The 16,839-nt window shown below is 38.2% G+C and overlaps 1 protein-coding gene across 1 annotated transcript; it reads right to left on the reverse strand.

The window, feature by feature from the left end:
• Positions 1–1,073: 1,073 nt before the first annotated feature.
• On the reverse strand, positions 1,074–15,907 carry LOC306887178 (BMP-binding endothelial regulator protein-like). Its single transcript, XM_079444739.1, has 14 exons — positions 15,284–15,907; positions 14,747–14,832; positions 14,027–14,126; positions 13,374–13,456; positions 12,946–13,036; positions 12,638–12,720; positions 9,855–9,954; positions 8,652–8,896; positions 8,435–8,539; positions 7,973–8,018; positions 7,355–7,681; positions 4,981–5,317; positions 4,381–4,511; positions 1,074–2,092 (listed from the first exon to the last, which is right to left on the reverse strand). The coding sequence occupies exons 1-14, from the start codon at positions 15,372–15,374 to the stop codon at positions 1,911–1,913; spliced, it is 2,007 nt and encodes a 668-aa protein (XP_079300865.1). The 5' UTR covers positions 15,375–15,907; the 3' UTR covers positions 1,074–1,910.
• Positions 15,908–16,839: the final 932 nt, after the last annotated feature.

Consider the following 16,839-nt stretch of genomic DNA (forward strand, 5'->3'; position numbering starts at 1 on the left):
TTGTATCAGAAATATATCATATAAAAAATATATAAACCATCTTATATGCATAAAATATGAAAAGAAATGTTATGCCATTATTTAAACACTTCAAGAGTTATGAATGACATTTTCCATAATTTTCCTTTTGACACATAAGAGGTTATCTACTATAAAAGCATGCTGTTACTGTAACAATTTGTAGGAAATTAGCAGCACAAGCATTAAAGATCCTAGAGAATACTTAGTAGTAATGAGGGACTTTTCTACATCTTTCTGTTTATGCCAAACCCACCTCGATTGGTTTGTTTCCATAACAATAAATATTTATTTTGGTCTCATCTGGCCATAAAACCCAGTCCTACTGAACCCAGATACATTAACGCCTAGCAAATTGTAGGTAGGTACGTAAGTTTGTTTGATGACATCAAAGGCTATTTCTGGCCATTTTCCCAAACACGTTATGCTTATAGATGAGATCTGATCATAGTTTTGGAAACTTTCTGATCCAAAGACCCGACTAGCACCTGTGAACAGAAGAAAGTCATAAAGGTTTAGAATGACATAATTTTTCACCCCCAGTTAGATTCAGTAAGATGTTTACTCTTGAGAATTTGTACGTGAACATTTCATTTATTCACCCTGCGTAGGATAAAGTGGTTTCGAGAATGGATGGACATTTATTGTTTCATGTAACTTTACTTAAAGTTGTGGTTTAATTTTTTGACAATTTGAAATGAAAAGAATTCACAGCCTGTTTTGTTAATATTTATCAAAGGTGCCAATAAAAGTGGAAGACGCAATATTTCATATTTTTGTTGTTGCTCTAATCAAGGCAAAAGGTTGTGGAAAAAGGTAAAAACTGGTGGTAATCAGCTACAGAATCTATAATCAAAAACTACACAAACATAAAACATGAGTCAACTACTCCATTACGTTGATTGATAACGCTCTTTCTCTCAGATGTCTTTCAGAGTTGTGGAAAGAATGTTGTTTTCTTTTAGGGCTGTGCCTGTGTGTTTAGTCAGATTAAATTATGAAATGATGTATGATCACGACTGAACTACATGACTTGAAAACTTAACACTCAGGTTAGTAATGTAAAAGTTTTATCAGTTTACAGTCCCTACAAGTCAATTTTTATGTAACCAGCCAAATTCTTGCCACATTTTCACATAATATCTTTTTTTTTTTTAGTTCTTGGGCTCCTCTGCCATAGCTGCAAAGTCATTCTATATTCCAGTCCTGAATCACCACAAGACATTGCTGAACCTGAGTTGTATGCACAAACATCACTGCATTTCCTGATGACAAAACGTTTTCAGAAATAAGCATGTTTTTCTTTAAAAGTATATAAGCTTTATACTGGTCATATATAGTATCTTAATGGGTCAAGTAATATGTACATTTATAATAACACATACACACATCAGTGTATGAACACCTGGCTGGACGAATACAGTACACTTCTCTTTAATGCTATAACAGTCACATTTGAGTCCCGACTTACAAAATAAACAACAAATACATAAATAGTTTCCCTTTCAGTCAAGCAGTTGTGAATTAAAAACTGGCTGACCCAATAAATGGGTAATACTATTGTATATCATATACCCCACACATAATGTCCAGTTCAGGTCCTTTTTATGATTGAAGCATCAGGAATTTGGTAACTCTGAGTTCATTCAGTAAGGCACTTGGGATTTGGTTTTCACCACCTATGAGAAATCCACATACAGCGAGCAGTGAGATCCTGGGTCCCCACAGAGAAGCCAAAGGGAACTAGTGGTGAGTCTCCCTGCTGAGGGTGTGTGTCTCTCTCAGTATCTGAGTATTGTACAGTCCTGTTTGCAAAATTGCATGGCCAGTTCTCTTTCCCTCTGTATGTTTGGATCTCTCGCAGCCCTCTGCTCTTATACGAGTCCTGTCGGTTATCGCCCGGGGCAGGATGTAGGTTTAATGCAGTGGCCCTCAAACAGGACCAGGCTGGCCGGACAGTGGCAGCCAGCGACACAGGGTCTTTGACAGGGTCTGATTTCATTCCAGTTATTGCAGGTTTTAGTGCAGCCAGGTCCACATGTGTCATAAACTGCGCCATGTTTGCAATGTGTGCCTACAGCAAAAAAGTGAAATGAACACTAGTCAAGTATGAAAAAAAGACACTATCACATATTCATGTCAGCTTTTGCCACATATGTAATTAAGACGGCTTCTTAAAGGGGATGCAATATTCACTTTTACACATTGTTTGAACATAAATGTGTGTTGGCAGTGTGCATCCACAACCACCCTATAATAATAAAAATCCACCTAGTGTTTTTTTTTTGTTTGTTTTTTTAATCCCCATAAATAATAACCCCTTTCTCAAATTAAGCCAATCTCAGATTCTTGGCTGTGTGATGTCAGACAGGCCAAGCCCCCTCCCACCATTTTTGACTGACACTGGTGTTTCAACATAGACCCGCCCTGAGTGAGCTGTAAACAGTAGGGTGACCATATTTTAGTTTTCCAAAAAGAGGACAGTAGGGGGTGGGGTTTGTGGGTGGAGACATGGGTGGGGCTTTGCCTAACAGTATACGTAGCAAGGTTTTGTTTTTGTAGATAGAATAGGGAAACAAATGACTTGACATGCGGCCAAGTATGGTGACCCATGTGCTCTGCATTTAACCCATCCAACATGCACACACACACAGCAGTGAACACACACACACACCGTGAACACACACCCAGAGCAGTGGACAGCCATTTATGCTGCGGCGCCCGGAGAGCAGTTGGGGGTTCGGTGCCTTGCTCAAGGGCACCTCAGTCGTGGTATTGAGGGTGGAGAGAGCGCTGGACATTCACTCCCCCCACCTACAATCCCTGCCGGCCCGAGACTCGAACCCGCAACCTTTTGGATTACTATAACCATTAGGCCACAGCTTCCCCAAAGAATAGATAATGCTAGTGTTAGAAGGTCATTATTTATAATAAATAAAAAGAAAAGTAGAAAGAATAGAAAAAGAATAGAGAATGCTAGTGTTAGAGGGTCAGATGAAGATGAAAGAGACGTGTTTTCAGCCGTTTTTTTTAAATATTAAGGCTTGGATTGAGTTGGGCAGGTCATTGCACCAGGAGAGAACAGTTAATGTAAAATGTTTAAAACTAGCCCAATTCTGTGGGAAAAAATGCGGACTTGGCAACCCTGCATCCAACAAGAGCTGCAGGAGTCAGATTTGACTGATCACAGGTCGACAATAAGGAGAGATGACTGACAAGACCATGCTAGAGTATTTGCTGCTCAACATATCCTGAGCTCATTGACAAATATCTGATCTTGTAAGATGTGATCACTTTACACAGTGCGTGTGATCACCAAATCGAAAGTGAAAGTAAACAGCGCAAACACTCATTAAAAAATATTTAAATACACCTCATACAGATAGCGGCTCCCTGATGCGCCAAAATTATATACAATATTAGAATGTTTAAAGGAGTCGACAAAAATCGCAGGAGCGAAACACATCTTGCGGGAACAGGTGGCAATGGTCAGAAATTCAGCGGGAGCAGGATGAATAAAACAGCTGAATCCCAGACTTTTTGGCCGATTAAAAAATCCCGGCCAGACGCATTTTTGTAGGTCTAAAAAAAGGACACGTCCGGGGGGAAAGAGGACGTATGGTCACCCTAGTAAACAGTCCACTATTGTTTCGACACCGGAGCAGGTGTAAACAAGAACGTCTCCTAAGCAATTGAGGTGTTTTATTTTTGAATGCAATAATGAACATAGCAGTCATCATTTACTCCCGACATCTGAGCCACTGAAGATGCAGTGGATTGCTTTTGTTTTTGAAGGGAATGCACCCCCTGATCTACCTAAATGCGTCTATGTTCATGCGAATCATTCGTGATCCATCTTCACCTCCAGAAGTGAGTACAAGGTTTTCTAGGAATCTTTGCAAATCGCCAGGAAATAATGTGCTAGTTAGCAAGTTCCACAACGAATGCGGTTGAATTTTACAGTCTGCTCGTCACCTCACGGAAGAGAGGGGCGGGGTGAGCAGAGCTCATTAACATTTAAAGGGACATGCACCGAAATGGGTCGCTGTGAACAGAGCAAGGTAAAACGGGTGTTGTTTTACGCTACCATTGAGAAATTTGAACCCAAGTATGTTATAGACTTTTCATTAAGACCCTAAATAATCATATCGACTTGGCAAAATGGGCATCCGATGGCCCTTATAACAAGAAATCCCAAAACATTTCAAATGTAACAGAGGCAAAACATGTTTTAAAACTTTTAACACTATCCTACAAATGGGCAATTAATCTCTGTTGTATAAAACAACAACAACAAAAACACCATACAATGAATGAGGGTTTCAGTTGCTGCTATCAATAAATTTGTCAGGTCTGACTTACCCATGCAGGTGAGCTCCGGTCTCCAGTGCACACGAATGCCCTCTCTCTCACACGCTCGACTATATGCTATAAGCGACTCACAGTAACAGTTCTTATGCACGGGACACTCACACATGTCTGTTACACATGACCTAAAGAGAGGAAGACATGGGGAGAGACAGAGATAGAATGAGTGTCAGTGTTGAATATTGAAGATCTGGCACCAGTATGCTTCTCTACCCTACAAACATTTAGTTTATCATTTTAGTATTAAACATTCAGTATCAAAATGATCTGAAGCAAATTCTACAGTAGTACAATAAAATGGCACATGCACAATCCATGATCTCTAAGTTAGATGTTCATCTGAGCTCTGATCTTTTATCTTAATATGCCACACCTGTGAGGTGGATGGATTATCTCGGCAAAGGAGAAGTGCTCACTAACACAGATTTAGACAAATTTGTGAACAATATTTGAGCGAAATAGGCCTTTTGTGTACATAGAAAAAGTCTTATATCTGAGTTCAGCTCATGAAAAATGGGGGCAAAAACAAAAGTGTTGCGTTTATAATTTTGTTCAGTGTATTTGATAATGATGATTGCACAATGGGAAACTCACTTGTAGAAAGAAGTAAAGTCTACAGCAGAATGGCACTTCTGAAACTCCCAGGACTTGAGTTTTTGGCACGTTCTGTGTGCACGCAGCTTTACTTTGACTGTCCCGGGACAGAGGAAGGACGTGGGCCTGCGGTTCGGTGCCTGACACACCTCATTGTCCTCCACACGCCAAGACTCAGCAAATTCATCCACATCAAACTTAATCTGGCCGTCTCCACCTAGAGAGTCGTCCCGTCTCTGACCGTTGTAGTTTCCACACAGCCCACAGAGCTGCCCCTTCAGATGGGGTGCTGCGACCACCTCCACCAGACTGTCCCCATCCCAAGTGATCTCCAGTCCTGATGACACAGCCAAGATGATGATTAAGGAAAAGGAAACATTCTGCATTTGCCTGTGTTTGAGAAGATGAAGTATCTTGTAATCTAAATTCTAAATCTATCTTAAACAGCATTTGAATCAAGTCATTTAGCGATCAGATTAATTTAAAACTGCATGGAGTTTTTCTTCTTTTAAAAACACATTCGTTACAGTGAAGGCAAAAAAGGTTTTTAAGAAAGTATGAAAAGAAACGGTAACCAGAATCAAGACCTCTAACATAATATTTTCCTTGAACATTCAAATAAATTTTGACCAACAATTTGGATCTTGAAAAATCTATGGACATGTTCTTCACAGCAACCCATTTATATACTATATTGTATCTGTTTTTCTGTTATCTACTCAAAAATGTGTTTAAAAAGAGGTAATATTCAGTAACATTATCAATTTATCTGCACTTACTGCACTTTTGTTCAGGTGAAAACAAAATCGAACTAGATAATGACATCTTCCCGGCAAAATCAACAGTTATTGAACTGACTTTAGCTTAATATTGACACTGTTTCTTTCCAGAACTGTTCAACTTTGCAACATTGACAGTTATTGAACTGAACTGAAATAAATTGAGCTGAATAATGATTCTGTTATCTTCTGTGGAGGTGGTTTAGAGCTAAAATTAAATTGGTTTCATTATTGATGTAGTTTACATCATGAACACTTATTTTCCTGTTTATTAATGTCAAGCTGCTTCAAAACAATCTGTATTGTATAAAGTGCTATATAAATAATTGTGACTTGAGTTAAACCAGCATGCTGATTTGGAAGCTAGTTTGAAAGTTATTGTCATTTGTATTGAATGATCATTTTAAACAGGCCAAACATGCTCTTTTGAAAAAAAAAGGTGCGGCAAACTGTAACCCTCCTATATTATATGTGCAGGTTGGAATGATTGATTTGAACTGCTAACACAAAGGTTGCTTACAGATAAATGTCATACACACATGGGAGAGTTAATCAAATCACAATCCTGTTGCCAGTCCAAGGGTCAGCACTGTGCAAGGCACTACATTAGCTCATTCTTACACTGCAAACACCAATTTCTTACTCAGAATATTTCAGATGAGTTACATTGAATTATTATGCAGTTAATGCATCCCAGTAGCTGACACAAATCATTTTTGGTCAGATTGCCATACATTCTTTAATGAATAAAAACCTCAAAAGCATTTATTTGAAATGAAAATCTTTTGTCACATTTGATATGTTTTTTACTGCCACTTTTGATCAACTTTAAGTGTCCTTGCTAATTAAAAGTCTTAATCTTTCTTTCCTTTAACATTTGAATCTTAGGAATGGTAGTATATCACAATTTCCACAAAAATATTAAGCAACAAAAACTATTCTCAACATTGATAATAATAAGAAATGTTTCTTGAGCACCAAATCAGCATGTTAGAATGGTTTCTGAAGGATCGTGTGAGACACTGGAGTAATGATGCTGAAAATTCAGTGTGTCCATCCCAGGACTAAATTAAATTTATTTTTAAATAGTAATAATATTTCAAATCTTGCTCTCTTCCATCAGAGGTCTGTTATACTCAAAAGATTTGTAGAAGAGTGAAGGACTGAACAACTGCTACTATTTCATAGTCAATTTGTGTCATTTTTAATTGATCCTTTCAGGGCTTTCTGTATAAAGTATTTGTTCATGCATATCATCAGTGAGAAAAATAACTCACTGAGAATGAAGTAAATGGAGACGTTAACACCCACTTGCTGAGACGTCGCCACAATCGAATCCCTCTGATTCTCTAAAACAGGGTTCCTCAAAACTTTCCCTGGAGGTCTAATCTGCCAGAGAGTCTAGGTCCAACCCTGATCAAACTCACCTACCTGTGATTTTCTAATGATCTTGGAGACTCTGATTAGCATGCTCAGGTGTGTTTGATTAGGGTTAGAGCTAAACTCTGAAGGAGTGTTCCAGATTTGAGGATGCCTGCTCTAAAAGCTACGTAAAAGAACCTGATAGAAAATCCCATAGCAAGTGCTGGCTTTACCTGCGATGGTGGTGAGTTTGAGCAGGTATCCATCCAGGTCAATGTGGACCCCTGTGCTATGGAAGGGAAGAGCGATCCGTGTGCCGTTTTGACGGACGGTCAGGTGTTGGTGGAGGCTGATGCTCAGGCCTGATGTGTGCAGCTCCACTGATTTGGTCCATGAGAAGGAGCGTGTGCGACGCGCATCGTTCTTCACAAGCACTGTGAAACTGGCCGCTGGGGAGCAGTCCTTGGTGAGCACGTATTTACACGTGCCCTGGAAGTTAAAGGTGCGGCCATCAAAAGTGTTATAGTGAGGGTCTCCAAATACGGTACACACACCTGGCTCTGGAATTACGAAAAGAGCAATAGAGAGGATATTTGTAGTGAAATAATGACTTTGTATTTCAAATAAAGAATGCATATTTGTACGCAAACTGATGGCACACACAGAACTTATAATTTATACTTAAAAGTTACATTGGTTGAGTTATGTGATGGTCTGACTGTAGTAGTAACTGATGTAACAGAAAATCTTGTAATTTTATAAAACAGACTACCTCTTCTTCAAAACTCATTTTTAAAGTGTTATTCTGTTAAAATTCTCAGCTGGAACATCATGTGAGGAAGTCAGCTTACTATCAGTGCAAACAGGACAGCATCCAGTTCGATTTAGTATCTTGTTCTGAAAACGAACGGAAAACATTGTATAGTGACAGACTTACACACAGTAGGAGACTTGTTAGGCACTGCTGGGTGTAGCTAGAAACTAAATATTTAGGCCTTGTGTCCACCAAAGCTTTTGGCCAGATGAAAATGCCCAGCTGGGGAGCAGTCTTTCTACATATAAAATGTGACAGCTGTTCACTATGGTATTTGTTCACAAGACTCATATCAGGAACACCCATATAGGCATAAACAGACACACCTGCACACAAGCAATCATACCACACACGCGCGTGCATTTTTCCAAGCCATTTTGTTTAAAATAGGAAACACCATCTACACTCGATAAAGTATAACGTATGACTATAAAGTACAGGCGATTTCACATAAAACTGTGGTTAGGTGTCTTTATGTGTTTTGTAAAACAAAACTTACCGAGGGACAGCTGGAAATAGGAACACAAATCTTGGGCTGACATTCAATATTGCCCTTAACACAGGTGCACAGAGAACAGTTAGCAGACGACCATCTGTCACCATCCTAAACCAGGAAGAGACAAAGTTATACACTCATTCTCCTCTGATATATACGCATGCATTTTTCAACTAGCTGTCCACGTGTGTTTATTGGTCCCTGTTCTTGGATGCCTCACCCTATAGATTTTGCTCTTCACCCTGCAGTACTTCACATCTTCCATCTCCAGATGATACTGGCACTCTTCACAGCACGCACTGCCATGACAGCTACCAGGCGGTGAGCATCTCTTCCTGCACACCACTGTAGAGTCCACACATGTGCAGGTGGTGCAGTTGTCATGGCTAATGGATGTACCGTTCTCATAAACCTCACTGTGGAACAGACAGCTGCCAGGTGACAAGTCAAACACCCTCCTCTGACCTAGAGAAGACAAATAAGACCCTGTCATTTTATATTTCTCATGAAGGCATACTAGATTCAACTGCAATCAGAATTATTCAACCCGCCAGAGACTATACCTATTTACAAACATCAGCTTTTCTGAACATCCAGAATTTTTTAAAAATCACTTCAGTAACAGTTTAATGGAATATTAAAAGTGATAATGTCAACATATAGCATTTCTGAGTTAATGTTTTTGTAATACAGCTGTCATAATTATTCAACCCCTATTCAGCACTGCTGTTTTTAAGTCACTTATTTGTATGGTAGGGTGCAAAATTGTGATTTGATTACACTTGAGCCCTTGGAAACTCCATAACAATCTTAATTAGCTTAAGCTTTTAGAGATACATAGATTTGAGTAGCAAATATGGCCAAAGAGTCAAAAGAGCTCTTACAAAAGCTATAGAGAAGAAATAGTTTTAAAGTTTATGGCAACTGGAGGGCACTAGAAGTTCCTAGAGACACAGCTAGCAGCATTACTCATATGTTTAAAATGTGTTGTACCAGAAAACTTTTGAGGCCAATGAAGAAAAAACACAGTATCATCAAGGGGAAAATGTTTGGTCAGAGCAACTGAGAAACCCCCTCAATTTCCTGACTTGCAAGATGACACCACTCTTGATCAAGAAGAACATGAAAGGCTTGAATATGCTCAAATTAATTTGGATAGACCTGTAGAGCTCCAAAAGAACGTTTTATGGAGTGATGTGACCAAACCAGAATTTCATAGATCAGCAGTATGTCTAGTGCAAAAAAGGCTAGGCCTTATGAGCAGAAGATCACTATCCCTATGGTCAAACATCTTGTTCTAGGGGTATTTCACTGATGCAGGAAGAGGAAATCTTGAAATTTTGAAAGTCTGTACTAAAAATCTGCGTTTCTTTAGGTGTCTTTTTTTTTTTTACCCCAAAACATTGAGAAGAAAATAACTTACCACGACATCTAGGACAGCATTGGCCAGGTGGAGTGTGGGTGAGATGTGATGGGCAGGACAGAACAGGACACACCACTTTATGACACATGCTTTGCCCTCCCTGAAAAACAAACACATGATTATACAAAGCATATCAAAACATATGAAGAGAAATCAATTAAAAAACATGATTTTTGAAAATTAATAAAAAAGTGTTATCTGTTTTTGCAAATAAACTCTTCATATATCTTTGTGTTATTTCACTGAACTATATGTGCTACTGTGTGACCTTGATATAGAGCAAGAAAACAAATTTTTATAGTTGAAATGAAATATTATGTATTAAGCCCCGTTCACACCAAGAACGATAACTATAAAGATAACGATATTAGCGTCCACACCAGCGGATGATATCGTTTGTATAGCTTGTTATAGCAGGATGGATTCTGATTGGCTGTCAATGTTTGTATGGTACATCAGCTGGAAAAAATCGTTCTGAAAGTGATTCCAACGATATCGTTTCTCTGTGCCTTTATCGTTATAGCTGTGGTGTGGACTCTGCTATTCTCTAATATTGAGAACGATTTTAGAACTATATCTTTATCGTTATCTTTATAGTTACCGTGCTTGGTGTGATTTTCTTCTCTGGTAATCTAATAAAAGTTAATTCTGCACTAATTCGATCTAATATTTCATGTTTTTCAAAATGTTATATGAAGTAAATTACATATTACGTAGCAAATGAGATTCTATAAAATTACTGAGATAAAAGTCTTGTTTCAGTTTTGTTCAAGGAAGAATATTTATATGAGAATGTATGTGAGATATCGTCAAAAGCAAATAGAAATTACAATCACTGCCGCTATCTTGTTTACACTGAGTACCAGGCACGTGCACACACAGACATAAAAGGGGGCTGGAGCACCTGCCCTTTTTCTTCCTCGAAAGAAAGTGCCCTTTTTTCTGGGGAGTTTTTTTTTTTAAATAGATGAATATAGGCCTATGTATATGTATGCGTGTGTGTTTCTGATTGCACACAGCTTTCCCTGTCAAACAAATAAAAAAATCCAAATATCAGGTCGGGTCGGAAAATGTTGAGACTCTCCGCATCTCGGCGCAGGCGCGCGCAACACAGCAGTGTAGCACACATCGGCACATGCACATCACAGACATGCAGAGAACCGCAGAAGTGAAGCCCTCCCTCCCTCCCTCTCCAGTTGTGTTTATCTTGGTGTGGAGGTGAGTGGTGATAAACAAAAGACTAGCCTCGAATTTACAGCTAATTATCCAAAAGACAAAAGGCAAATATAGTTCATTTGTCTTGCTAACATCAGCTACCATAGACCAGTGCACGTTCTTTCACTGCATGATTCAGTTTATTAAAATGCATTTAGATTAAGAATGATTCAAGATATGGGGGCATAAATGTATATATTTATATCTGTTTTTTTTGTTAGTTTTAAATAAACAAGAATGTAGTATTAACAAGCTTATGTTTAAGACACAATATAAACTGTTTTTGCTCTATTTCGCCAACAAATATAATTTAAATTTGCGTCTCTGAGCAACAGCTGTTTTGTTCCTGAATGAATGAACTGTTTAAATGATTCGGTTCAGTTGCAATGGCTCACTTGTGACTTGCTGCCACCTACTGGCAGTTTTAATTTCACATTTAAAGTATCTATTCATTTTTTTTTCATCAGTATTCAATGTTTTATGTTTAAAATATCAAAACAGTATTAATGCATTTGTATCTGCAGGTTAAATGCATTCATGTCCTGCCTTAAACAGAGTGTAAATGCATCTAAATGCCACTTCTAATGCAGCTTTTGTGTTTTCTCTGCACTGCAAAGATTAATTTTGTCAATACTGATTTCATTTGCTTGGTAAGAGCTTAAATGACTTACTCTAAGTGACTGATTCAAATTAAGAATTTGACTGCAAATATGATGCACGCTCATGCAGGGCTTTATAAAGGTAAAAATGCCCATAAAAGATAAAAAATCTATTTAAACTTATTGGAAAAGACTAATTTCTACCATTGCTGTGAACTGATCACCACAGAATATGCAGAATATCAAAAACCTTAGGAGTCAGCTGTCCACGGTAGTCCTTAAGATATCAGCACAATAACACACTCAAAATATTGTCTAATTATCGTTATCAATAAAATCCCAGAAAATATTGATATATTTTTGGTCAATATCGCATTTTGTTTAGAAAATAATTAAATTAATATGAGAAGTGTCCTTTTTTCCACTTGAGCCCCTGCCCCTCAAAATGTCTGTGCACGTCCCTGCTGGGTACAGTATAGGATGCACGTTCGCTTTCGGACACAGTCCACACACTCAAGTCTGTCGTCAATAGGACAAACGGAGTGAAAGAAAGTTCGCTTTGATGCATTTGGTTTAACCAGCTCGTTCACGTCTTTGTACAGATCAGTTCCCAGCGTAAGAAGCAAGTGGATAGTTTATTTGAATGGCATCCCGGATCGTGTCTGATGATTGATCGGAGCATTTTGTTTGGTAAACAAGGCAGTGTCATGCACTGTAAAACTGACCTCAGTTTTTTTAAGTAAAGTCAACTGATTGCTTTTTTGTGGTGAGTTCACTAAGAAACATTTGTTGATGAAGATGAAGCAGTACAAGATCTGACTGCAGCTGTGCCACAATGTAAGTAAATGATTTCATAATGCATAAATGTTTACTATCTGAGATGGGGTGCTATTGTTTGGTCATAGTAGAGTGTCCAGAAATGTTTGTTGTGACTTGTAACACTAGTAAGGGTTTAGCAGATAAACTCACAGTGCAGGTGCATTTAATACAGGGATTCCCTTCAGGATGAAACTCTTCGTCTTCTTTATATAAATTTCCCTCGAAAATACACCCTGTGAACATCCAAAATATGAATAAGCACTGGCTGATTGACAGAGATATTCACATACACCTATAATAATAATAATAATAATTGTTGTGCACATCAATATCTAGAATTCTGTTTATAATATTCTGATTAAATAGGCAAAGTTTCACTTTCTCTCTTATATTTTTAAAGGGAAAAGCACTGTATAAGAAATGAACAGACACAAACGCACATAATAACATTGACTGACCTGGGCAAGTTGGGCAGCATGTCTTTGGGTGGTTTTTGGGATTCTTACAGTGAATGACGCACCTCATTTCTGCTTCAGTGATGACACCTTCCTGTCCAAAGAAAACGTTTACAATCCCCTTCAATGTTTACTTTCAGATTTGGTTTCTTGTTATAATTTAAATATGAAAAGGTGAGGTGAGGTAGGAGGTACTCAAGTGCTATTTCATCTACATTATAATTACTGATATTTTTCCCAAATATTCTCATTTAAACCAGTAGTTTATTAAAGCAGTCAGCTTGCTACATTACTCTTTTGTCCAGCCCTGTTTTTTTTTTTTTCCAACTCTATTTATCCTACTACTCGACTAGTTAACTTTAACAAAGTGAATGCATCCAGCCATTCCCAAAACGCAGCCAGTGTTTAATATTTCAATGAGATTGACCCACCTGACAGCTGTATGTGACGCAGGGTTTCACAGGGCTGATCCAGTGATGGGAACTGTTGTGGGACGTCCCTTTTAGCTGACAACCTGCAGAGAGAGGAAATGCTCAGATCATATGATTTCAAGCCATGTACACCGAAACAAATAGTGTAGGATTTACTGTACTTTAAAACAATTTTCACTCGGAAATTACTAGTAAAGTAACTACAAAGGAACAGCAAGCAACATATTTAACTAAATATGATATTTTGAAGTAGAAAGACTGTAGTATAATAGTATTGCCTTGTAAAATGTACTCCAATAATCTTTTTTATTTCCAGAAAATCTGAGCCACCGTTGTTACAGTAATTGGATCTTATGTTAAAAATAGGCTGAACATCATCTGCAGAGTATTGACTGATTATAAGTTTATTATATTTATTATAGTTCATTATCAGAAGAATGTCAGATGGTCTAAGGAAATAAAACATCTGAGAAAAAGGGAAAATCAAGATTTCAGCTGTAAGGAGTAATGGCATCTCTCAACCATAAGGTGGCACCGATGTTAAACATAGCAAAAAGAAGAAGTTTGTTAGCCCACACATAATTAATAATAACCAGATAACATTATTTTGAGTTATTTCTCATCGATCAGTTCTTCAGGAGGTTTGAACTGACCTTTGCATCTTTCACAGCAGGCTCCGGTCTGTTTGACCACCAGCGCACAGTCCTCTGCCAGCGGTGAACACTTCTCCTGCTTACAGTCTGCTTTCTGATTCTATTGATAAACACACATATTTAAAGGACAATCCCTTATCATTCAGTAGTGTGCATAATAATTTTACTTCCTGACAATGTGACAAGGATAAAGCCATGAAATTTAGTACGAGATGTGATCTGCTTTCTTGATGGATCAGCTTAATTCAATCACGTTTGGTTCATGACATGCCCATCAACAGCAGACATGAAGAACAGCATCGTCTTTCAGAGATAAAACTTCCTGTATTGATCTATTCATCAACTCACATGCTACAAAATCAATATGAGACATTCATCAACCCCTCATATCAGCTCTTATCATATCATTCTCTTTATGATGGGTAGCAGACGCATAACATAGACCGATGCTGATTTTTGTGACCAGGACAGAGACAGATGTGGATTAAAGTAGTTACAGTAATTCCAATTCACTCATTCTGATTCTGATTTATCACTAATGGTTTACAATCTAAATTTATTTCATTGGATATACGCAACATTTACCGTTCTCAGCACTGAAAATTGAATCAGAGTGAATGACATACTGTAAATTCCCCTATGAACAAATATGTAAATTATTAACCATATTTCATAGTGAATTCCCGCACAGCTAGTTCTAAGGGTTTGGGTTTTGCTCACCAGACAGACGCAGGAGATGCAGGGGTTGTCTGTGATGTTGGGGATGTGTAACACTTCTCCCTCGTTCTCACAGCTAGCCTCCGTACCTGAAAGAAAAAATATGAATAAAATGCACATTTATTTCCTCTAAACATTTTATTTAACCATACAAACAACAATTAAAGCCTGCAAATAACTAAATGATTTTGAAACAATGATTTTATTTTTGCTATGACTAATGCAATGGACACTGTCAAATAATTATTTATATACATGAATACACAGCTCAGCTCTTTTCACCAAACTTGTCTTATTCATTTTCAAATCTGAAATGAATTGCTACTACTAAAGCAACATTTATTCAAAGTCAAATTCAAAGTAATTGCAATTAAAGCGTTTTGACATTTTAAATCGTGCAGTTTTGAAATGATCATTTACACGACCACCATGACAAAACAACACAATATGCATCATCATTAAAGTAATTTTATGCATACTATTTGATGTTTTATGTTTATATGATTGCATTTCTTATGGATGTTTATTTATGATTCTTACCGGTAATTAAAGGTGCAGTTAAATGTGGCGTTTGGAGAATTAAAAACCAGAATAACAGGTTGTAGGTTACTGGAGGAGACAGACACAGCATCCTAAATTCACTCCAGACGCAAGGGGGGAAAGAGAAAAAATGAATAAATAGAGTATCCAAAGCCTGTAGAAATGGTTTTGGTTAAGATCCAGAGAGAAGGAGACATTGGTGAGAGGAGTCAATCCCGCAACCTTCGGCAAACGCGCGCGATGCCCATTCAGATCAACATTGAGACAAAAACTGTCCCAAAAAACAAACCAAAAAAAGCACGTCAGTCTTTCCAAAGATCCAGGTTTGCAGGTCACAAACTCCACAAAGAGTTTAAAACAGAGATAAGATCCAGAGGTCTTCTGGAGACAAGCGCGTGGAGAGATGGCACTGCCATGATCCAGAGATATCCAGTCTTTGGTCAGAGCGCGCTCGTTTGGTCTCCGGCGGTTCCTCTCTGACGGACGCACGGATGCGCACTGCTGCTCATTTCTGGCGACGCCGACGCTCCTCCAGCTCCAGAGCTGCAGTTAAACATTCCCGCGGTATTGGTCCGTCCTCCAGTCCACGCAGTTATCTGCCCATCTCTATTTAAATTCATGTGTGGGTTTATAATCCCGCAGATCTGCTGTATACTGAGGTCTAGTGAGATCCGCCCCTATCTGTACCTCAACATATCAGCATTCAGCATGGGCACACTCGTGAAACTTTCTCACCAAACAAGAATGTCAGCCTATTATAAAGGCAAGGGATAGGAACGTGTCTTTTACATGTAATTCTCAATCTTTGAATAACAATGACTTCATTCATTGACCATTATCCAAAGTAGGTGCTAACTGTCTTCAGAAATTCAAAGAATCTGCATTTCAAAGGTCAGATTAATACCTAAATATATGAAGCTGAAGCAGACCTAGTCTATATCCTGAGACTAATTGCTTCTAAAGGTAGACCTGCTTCTGATCACCAAGACAAGGCTCTCAGAGAAACCATTTATTCCTTTAATATTAGTCACTAGATAGCGCCAAAGAGCACTTTTACTGGAGATCTTGCCGACTGGTGTCTAGTGTCTTAGAAATTCAACTCACCTTGGTGACAATCCCTTTTGCCAGGCCCAAGCAATTATAATGCGTTTGACAAATCTTCTTATTTAGATCCAATTATAATAATTACTTTTAATTGGTTTAATTATCAACAGTGAGTGGTTGAGTGGTAAACCATCCACAGTCACTTGATAGGACAAAGATGATGCTAGCATATGGTGTAAGAAGCTGATGGTAGCCTAGTATTTTTTAAGTTTGTAAAGATATATTGTGAATGGTGAGACATCAGATCTGCAGTGTGTTGTGATAAGATAATCCATCTTGTCTTGCCTTGCTGTACCTCTGTCATACACTTGTTGATCTTAGTTATAGAGAACGATTCTAATTACTGTCTTCTAGTGAAATGACTTCTCTCTGATGACATGCGTCGGATTTCCCCCATCATTTAGTTCACTTAAATCCTGCCCCACTCCATCCAATCAACAAACAATGAATAG

The sequence above is a fragment of the Barbus barbus genome (assembly GCF_936440315.1).
Source record: "Barbus barbus genome assembly, chromosome: 21".
Classification (NCBI taxonomy): domain Eukaryota; kingdom Metazoa; phylum Chordata; class Actinopteri; order Cypriniformes; family Cyprinidae; genus Barbus; species Barbus barbus.